The sequence below is a fragment of the Channa argus genome, chromosome 4 (genome assembly GCF_033026475.1).
Source record: "Channa argus isolate prfri chromosome 4, Channa argus male v1.0, whole genome shotgun sequence".
Classification (NCBI taxonomy): Eukaryota; Metazoa; Chordata; class Actinopteri; order Anabantiformes; family Channidae; genus Channa; species Channa argus.
Genome location: NC_090200.1, coordinates 1,424,105 through 1,432,557, shown reverse-complemented (window position 1 = coordinate 1,432,557; position 8,453 = coordinate 1,424,105). Strand labels below are relative to the sequence as shown.

Here is an 8,453-nt window from a genome sequence, read left to right as displayed (position 1 = left end):
CAAACAGCTAATTGTGAGTAAGATGCTGTGGTGGAACAGTTAGGTACAGGGGTGCACAACTGTGGCGACCGGAGGGGCAGATGCTGGCGTGGAGTATCTGAGGAGAAAGAGTGAGCTATGGATAAAACTCAGAATGTACTACTAGGATAATGAGGTTCTTAAGAGGAGTGGGTGGTGGGATATGCCACACTAGTGAAGTCAGCACACCAGGAGGAGCCAACACAGGTGAGGGGACGAGGAGGAAAGAAGAACTGAGGGCAGCTGAAGCAATGAGGAGAAAAGACAACAACAAAAATACAATGTAGCAGCAAAGCAAAGTACCAACTAAAAGTGTGCAAAGGAACAAACCAGAAGAAGACTGCAGTAGTCCCCAGTCTTGCAAATAAACAGTTCCAAATGCACTTAGTCCACGGGAACAATGAACAACAAACAACAGTCACTTACTCAAAGGTTTGTAGGCAAACGAAGTCGAGCGGAACAGACACAGAAGCCGCCCGAACTCACCCTAAAGCAACCGGTAACTCTGAAAGGGACTAACTCACGAGAGCTTATAAGGGAGGTGACAGGTGTAAGGAATAGAGGCTGATTAGGCAGCACAGCAGGGAGGGAGAGACAGGGGGACAGCAGGGGTACTGAGGTTCACCAGGGCAACATTGAGCAGAGTCACAGTGGTGACAGTAACATCCAAACCGATCAGTATATGTTGATCCAGATACTCCGTGTCCCCAAAGAAAGATTGTCTGTGTCTGACATTATTCCCAACTCTCTATATCATATTCATGAACTACTTCGATCTTCAGTGACCAGTCACTTAACATCCTAGACACTAAATAACCGCTGTCATATTGCGTCATCACTACCAGCTGTTGGCACTAATGCAGGGAGCATAAATAATGTTTTACATAAATGTTAATGTCTAAAAGTCACCTCACATCTTGCAGTTTTCCCTGAAACAAATATTCTTTAAGATCTTTATGATTGTCTGCCATGTCTATCACCTAACTTGACCCCACACAGAAGTCCGTAGTCAGTTTCTCCATGGATTTCTTCATTACATCTTTCTCATAATAATTACAACTGTTACTACTTTGGTTCAACTTATTTCATACTGTATCTATATTGTAATGTACTTTTAACTATTCTGCTCCGTTAGTTGTCACCTTTATTCCTTGTAGGATTTGGATTTTGGGGGGAAATAAATATGCACTGAATAGTGGACATATTTACACACTGTCACAAAATGGCGAACAACTCACCCTAGTGATTAGGGGTTGATTTCAGACGCAGCATGTGGGAAACCACGTGAATCTTTAAATACAAATATTAAAGGAGTTTTGTCAAGTAATTTAAAAAATACCTCAAATGTTTGTGGATAGAAAACTTTCAAAGTAAAACTCCGTGACGTTTATTTATCTGTATTTAGTATTTTGTAAGCAGTTTTCCTCCTTCCGCTCCCGGTGTGTTTGTTTCAGGGACCTGTTTCCGCCGTGGGACTGAGTGGGTACTGGTTTTCTTCAGACACACGTGACGTCCCCGTGGTTAAAAACAAACTTCTCCGTTGCTCTATTTATTTCCTGGTTTCTATCGTTGCCCGGTGGCTTAATCTTCTGTGGTTGAAGGTAAAGTTTTCACAGTTTTTCCTCTTTAAGCTTCTCTCTCCTCATCCGTTTCCCGCTGACATAACCAGTGGCGCCGTCATGTTGTTTGTAAGCGTCGGTAAAAACCGGGGAAGTTTGTTTCTCTTTTGGATCAAACAGGCTTTTTCTCCTCCGAACTCAATCCGAACCAAACCTTTATTTTGAAAAACCTCAACAAGTTTCAGATTTAATATTTGTTTTCGTGTATTCACCTGTACAGGTGAGTCTGTACCACCTGACCAATGTTCTGTGGGGGAGACTCAGCCTGAAACAAACACCAGCAGCCATTTGTTTTTGGCACCGACACCCGCCGCTCTGTTTTCACTGAGAAGGGAAAAGCAGTGTGCCGTTAGCCCCGCCCACTTGCTTCTTACTCATTCATTCATTTGACTCATTCATGGGGACATTTAAACAACACTGAACATTTCCCGTTTTTCTTTCCAGGATGATGAAACTCTGCAGTTTGACCTTCTGACTTCCTCTGGAAACAATCCACCTACAGGCCCCCGTGTAAGTTTACTGTAACATAATACTGATGCTGCAATGGAACTTAACATCAGTGACAGTTCGCACGGAAATAAGGCTAAAAACAAAAATCCGTAAAAGCTGAAGGGTGAGACTGAGCAGAAAGCAAAGTGAAAACGTGATGCATGTTTTATCTGCCATTAATGTCCATCTGTGCTTTAACACTGGGCTCAAACCATCAGTTATTGTCACCTGATCCCATTCTGTGCAGCCTGGTCCATAAGGAGCCTGAGCCATGGTCCAGGCCTGACTTTACTGAAATATGAAATCACAGCTTTTCTATTGACAGAGCATGTGATGAGAGCATCAGAGACATCAGTTCCTGCACTGCTGTTACATAAAGTTGGACATGTTGTCCAACGGCTATGATCTACAGCTATTTTGATTTTCATTAATCTGTTAATTATTTGCGTCAGTTTTTAGTCCAAAATGACTTAATGTGACAAAGCTCCAGCTTCGTAAGTGTTAAGTTATCCGTTTTTCTTTTTTCAATCATAATTGATGGAATAAATTATGGTTTTTTTTTGTTCGTTTTTTTTACCATTGAACTCAAACTGACACGATGCAGCTTTATTTTTATGACCACTGTGTGACGCCAAAGCACCATAAATTAGCACCACCTAAGGATCTAATAGAAAACTGACGAAAATGTCCTTTATTAGCTGGAGCATAACGGTGTAACAACTTCTCCACATGGAAACAAATGGAAGACTATGTTTAGTATTATTTTGTGTATATTTCTTCATTTCAATCTAATAAGTGCTATTAAACTCAACTATTTCTTATGTCAGTGTGTTTGTCATTTTACTGTCAGAAATGACAGGAAGCTGCCGTGAGGAGCCACCATGATTCCACCGAGTTTATTTCAGAGGCAGCTTTCTTTAAAGACAGAGTAAGTCTGGTTTATGTGTCTTTATAATGGGAAAGGATTCACAAAGTATTTTACCGAAAATTATTTAAAGATCAGTTCCATGTTCCAAGACTTTCAGTTGACTTTATTTTCCCCTGTCTTTCAGGATCTTTCAGAGTTCAGACTCCCCTGATCCTAAAACACAACCAGAACTCAGCTGTCTGTCCCTTAAAAGCAACAAGTCAAAGTCTGAACCTCTTCTGTTTAAAGATGGACTCTCCAGTCCTAAAAAGAGGTGAATATTTATGTTTGTCCCAGTCAAGTCTTACTGCCCTAATCCTCACAGAAGTTCTTGATTTTGATTATTGATCTGCTGACACAGACTCAGATCTGACTCCCTTGTTTACATGAATGATACAGCTGCAGAAAAGAAGAACCAACCTCCATAATACAATGAACAAAACACAGTAAATAACCAATAATTAATGTCTCTAAAGGCTAAAACCTGAAGTTCCCATTATTTCATTTTACCAGGCTGGATCAGAGACCACAGTCCTCGAAACCTGATCCTGAATCAGATTCTGAGCCCAGCTGTTGGTCCTTCAGGAGCAATGAATCAAGAGCAGAGCCTATTATGTTTAAACATGGACGCCCCTGGTTTGACCCTAGGTGAATAATGTAAAGCTTGAAGCATAAAGATATTTAAGTAAATGCACCATCTCTGCATTCATGAAACCAAAAGAAAAGTACAACAATATGATGTGAGCTCATTCTTCCAGGTTCCTCCACAGAGTGGACCAGCAGAGCTCAGAGGTTCCCAGTGGTCAGTCTGTCCAGCAGCATCAAACACACCTGGACTCCATATTTATGGTCTGTACATGTACAACTACTACTTTTCCATCTGTTGTGTCCACAATAATGTCCATGCTGCACTTTTTAGACCAGTGGATTGTCAGTCTGTCCAACATGGATCTGATGTTTGGCTCCATGGTTTTACTTGGATTGTGTCATTCATATAGTTTTGTGTTCCAGCTGCTGGAGGACAACATTGTCACTTTTGTGAAGAACGAGCTGAAGAAGATCCAGAAGAGTCTGAGTCCAGATTACCCAGAATGCTTAGAGAGTCAGAGGGAGGATGAGGAAGTGTTGGATGGTGAGGATGAAGAGCAGAGGAGGAGCAGCAGAGAGTCATTTCTGAAGATCACAGTGAACTTCCTGAGGAGAATGAAGCAGGAGGAGCTGGCTGACTGTCTGCAGAGCAGTAAGAAGATTTCTGTAAAGATTTAATCTGATGGAAGAGAAATGGGAGAGGTTTTAATTTTTAAATTCAAATCCATCCAATGTTGTTTGCACATTGTTTATATTTTCCATCTTGGAAATGTAGAATTGCGTAGTCCTGCTTTAGTGCCAGTAGGAGGGAAGTTGTTGTCCCAGTCCAATAAAACCCACAAAATGAGGAACAAATAACAAGAGTAGGATTAATCAGTTAAGTTCAAGCCTCAAGACAGCAACTTTGGCCTAGTGGTCAATCTGCAGTACTATAATGTTGGGGGGGGGCTTCAATCAGTCAAGTTTCAGAGGTTACAGTAGGTTGGCAAGAATCGCAACACCTGGAAGAACTTTGACAAGTCAGACAAATCTGCCGTTCTTCCCGGTCTGACCCACAGAGACAACACTCAGAGATGATTAACTCCCACTCCGCTACTTGTAGTTTGTTAGATGCCCATTGATAAATATAGTGTCATACTGTGCTGCATTCCTTAAAGGCCAGAGTCACATGTGGGTAAGAAACTCATTTGATTATTGGGTTATCTTTGTTGTCTTATGATAGAACATCAAATAATATTCTTGACAGTGTATTTAACAGGGTTATTTGTTTTTGCAGGATCTCCTGCCATGTGTCAGGTGAACCTCAAGACTAACTTGAAGGAGAATTTTCAGTGTATGTTTGAGGGCATCGCTAAAGCAGGAAACCCAACCCTTCTGAATCAGATCTACACAGAGCTCTACATCACAGAGGGAGGGACTGGAGAGGTCAATGATGAACATGAGGTCAGACAGATTGAAACAGCATCCAGGAAACCAGTCAAACCAGAAACAACAATCAGACATGAAGACATGTTTAAAGCCTCACCTGGAAGAGATGGACGAATCAGAACAGTGATGACAAAGGGAGTGGCTGGTATTGGGAAATCAGTCCTAACACAGAAGTTCACTCTGGACTGGGCTGAAGACAAAGCCAACCAGGACATACAGTTCACATTTCCATTGACTTTCAGAGAGCTGAATGTGCTGAAAGAGAAAAAGTTCAGCTTGGTGGAACTTGTTCATCTCTTCTTTCCTGAAACCAAAGGAATCTGCAGGTTTGAAAAGTTCCAGGTTGTGTTCATCTTTGATGGTCTGGATGAGTGTCGACTTCCTCTGGACTTCCACAACAATGAGATCCTGACTGATGTTACAGAGTCCACCTCAGTGGATGTGCTGCTGACAAACCTCATCAGGGGGAACCTGCTTCCCTCTGCTCGCCTCTGGATAACCACACGACCTGCCGCAGCCAATCAGATCCCTCCTTGGTGTGTTGACATGGTGACAGAGGTCAGAGGGTTCACTGACCCACAGAAGGAGGAGTACTTCAGGAAGAGATTCAGAGATGAGGAGCAGGCCAGCAGAATCATCTCCCACATCAAGACATCACGAAGCCTCCACATCATGTGCCACATCCCAGTCTTCTGCTGGATCACTGCTACAGTTCTGGAGGATGTGTTGAAAACCAGAGAGGGAGGAGAGCTGCCCAAGACCCTGACTGAGATGTACATCCACTTCCTGGTGGTTCAATCCAAACTGAAGAACGTCAAGTATAATGGAGGAGCTGAGACAGATCCACACTGGAGTCCAGAGAACAAGAAGATGATTGAGTCTCTGGGAAAACTGGCTTTTGAGCAGCTGCAGAAAGGAAACCTGATCTTCTATGAATCAGACCTGACAGAGTGTGGCATCGATATCAGAGCAGCCTCAGTGTACTCAGGAGTGTTCACACAGATCTTTAAAGAGGAGAGAGGACTGTACCAGGACAAGGTGTTCTGCTTCGTCCATCTGAGTGTTCAGGAGTTTCTGGCTGCTCTTCATGTCCATCTGACATTCTTCAGGTCTGGAGCCAATCTGCTGTCAGAAACAACCTCAGAGAAGTTACAAATAAGAAAAAACAAACCTGCATTGACAGACCTCTACCAGAGTGCTGTAGACAAGGCCTTAGAGAGTCCAAATGGACACTTGGACTTGTTCCTTCGATTTCTCCTGGGCCTGTCACTGGTGACCAATCAGACCCTGTTACAAGGTCTTCGAACAAAAACAAAAAATACCTCAGATGTGAATCAGGTATGTACGCTCCAGTACATCAAAGGTAAGATCGAGGAGAACCCTTGTCCAGAAAGAAGCATCAACCTGTTCCACTGTCTGAATGAACTGAATGATTGTTCTCTAGTGGAGCAGATCCAACAGTACCTGAGATCAGGAAGTCTCTCCACAGAGAAACTGTCTCCTGCTCAGTGGTCAGCTCTGGTCTTCATCTTACTGTCATCAGAAAAAGATCTGGACGTGTTTGATTTGAAGAAATACTCTGCTTCAGAGGAGGCTCTGCTGAAGCTGCTGCCTGTGGTCAAAGCTTCTAAAAAAGCTGTGTAAGTATATCGATATTTTATTAATTCCATGTTGATACATTATATTGAAAGATCCTGTCATTGTTTCCTCTTCAGACTGAGTGGCTGTAACCTCTCAGAGAGAAGCTGTGAAGCTCTGTCCTCAGTTCTCAGCTCTCAGTCCTCTACTCTGAGAGAACTGGACCTGAGTAACAACAACCTGCAGGATTCAGGATTGAAATTACTCTCTACAGGACTGAAGACTCCACAGTGTACATTGCAGTCTCTCAGGTCCAATAATTTATCTTAGTATTTTCTCCTTTTTAAAATTATTTGTGAAAGGTTCTCAATCTGAGGCCAGTTTGTAAGTTTGCATTGAGACACTTCAACCAAAACAATTTACTACACGTTTACTGTGTTATTTGTGTCTGCAGACTGTCAGGTTGTCTGGTCACAGAGGAAGGTTGTGCTTTTCTGGCCTCAGCTATGAGCTCCAACCCCTCCCATCTGAGAGAACTGGACCTGAGCTACAATCATCCAGGAGATTCAGGAGTGAAGCTGCTGTCTGCTGGACTTGAAGATTCAAACTGGAGACTTAACTCTCTCAGGTACGGAGACGTGCCGTCAGTAATTGTACAAAGATATTGTTAAACTTTATGTAAACTCCTCTCTTCTTTCAGAGTGGACCCCAGTGGAGTCCAGTGGTTGAGTGCAGGCCTAAGGAAGTGTAAGTATGTTTATATGTTGATTCATTCGCACGGTTAACATGGAACTTTTATTGGAATATTGTCAATAAAATAAGTTTCTCCATCAGATTTCTGTGAACTCACACTGGATCCGAACACAGCACACAAATTCCTTAAACTATCTGAAAGCAACAAAAAGGTGACGGATCTGAGGAAGGAGCACCCATATCCTCATCACCCAGAAAGATTTGACTACTGGCCTCAGGTGCTGTGTGAAAATGGTTTAACTGGTCGCTGTTACTGGGAAGTCGAGTGGGTTGGAAAGGTTTATATCGCAGTGAGCTACAAGGGAATCGAAAGGAACGGCGACAGCGACGCTTCTAAGTTTGGAGGGAATGATCAGTCCTGGTGTCTGGCCTGTACCGATGGGGGATACAACGCCTGGCACAACAACAGAGGGACACTCATCTCTCTTCCTTGCTCGTCCTCTGAATCTCAAAGAGTAGGAGTGTACTTGGACTGTCCTGCTGGGACTCTGTCCTTCTACAGAGTCTCCTCTGACAAAACGATCCACCTCCACACCTTCAACACGTCATTCACTGAACCTCTGTATGCTGGGTTTGGATATGGGGTGAAGTTAAACTCCTCAGCATTTCTGTGCCTGTCGTAGCATATGTATATATTTCATTATAAGTATTTTAGTCGTGTGTGTGTGTGTGTGTGTGTGTGTGTGTGTGTGTGTGTGTGTGTGTGTGTGTGTGTGTGTGTGTGTGTGTGTGTGTGTGTGTGTGTGCCTTCTTAGGTCACTTTGTGAAATAGATGTACTCAGTCATGAATGTTTACAAGTGTAAATAGTTAAATATATTAATATATATTCTTCCTGAAACAAGTATTTAAAGTCTGTTGTACTGAATAAAAATACTCCCCCAGCTCGTCCTTGTGTACACTGGAACTTATTCTTCACTTCAAGTCAGCTCCACCTTCCTTCATTAATCCATTTGGAATCGTTCTGTTTCACAGTCACTCTCTCCACCTGGAGCAAACAAGAGCACACGGACAAAAATGTGGTAACTGCTGCAAATTTCAATAAATGAATGTCGGTTTCTGCTGGTGTGGATCC

At 42.8% G+C, this 8,453-nt stretch overlaps 1 protein-coding gene across 1 annotated transcript; it reads left to right on the top strand.

Annotated features, from left to right (window-relative positions):
* Nucleotides 1–1,487: 1,487 nt before the first annotated feature.
* On the top strand, nucleotides 1,488–8,415 carry LOC137125482 (NLR family CARD domain-containing protein 3-like). Its single transcript, XM_067501005.1, has 12 exons — nucleotides 1,488–1,619; nucleotides 2,082–2,147; nucleotides 2,977–3,054; nucleotides 3,179–3,307; nucleotides 3,547–3,681; nucleotides 3,792–3,882; nucleotides 4,045–4,273; nucleotides 4,898–6,689; nucleotides 6,765–6,938; nucleotides 7,082–7,255; nucleotides 7,328–7,374; nucleotides 7,462–8,415. The coding sequence occupies exons 3-12, from the start codon at nucleotides 3,008–3,010 to the stop codon at nucleotides 8,001–8,003; spliced, it is 3,360 nt and encodes a 1,119-aa protein (XP_067357106.1). The 5' UTR covers nucleotides 1,488–1,619; nucleotides 2,082–2,147; nucleotides 2,977–3,007; the 3' UTR covers nucleotides 8,004–8,415.
* The last annotated feature ends 38 nt before the right edge of the window (nucleotides 8,416–8,453 follow it).

What these genes read in the sequence shown, in the direction of transcription:
- LOC137125482 (XM_067501005.1), top strand. Translation starts at nt 3,008, where the DNA reads ATGATTCCACCGAGTTTATTTCAGAGGCAGCTTTCTTTAAAGACAGA. An exon ending in GGCTGACTGTCTGCAGAGCA is followed by an intron (nt 4,274 to 4,897) that starts GTAAGAAGATTT and finishes TTGTTTTTGCAG; the next exon opens with GATCTCCTGCCATGTGTCAG. An exon ending in TGTACATTGCAGTCTCTCAG is followed by an intron (nt 6,939 to 7,081) that starts GTCCAATAATTT and finishes TTGTGTCTGCAG; the next exon opens with ACTGTCAGGTTGTCTGGTCA.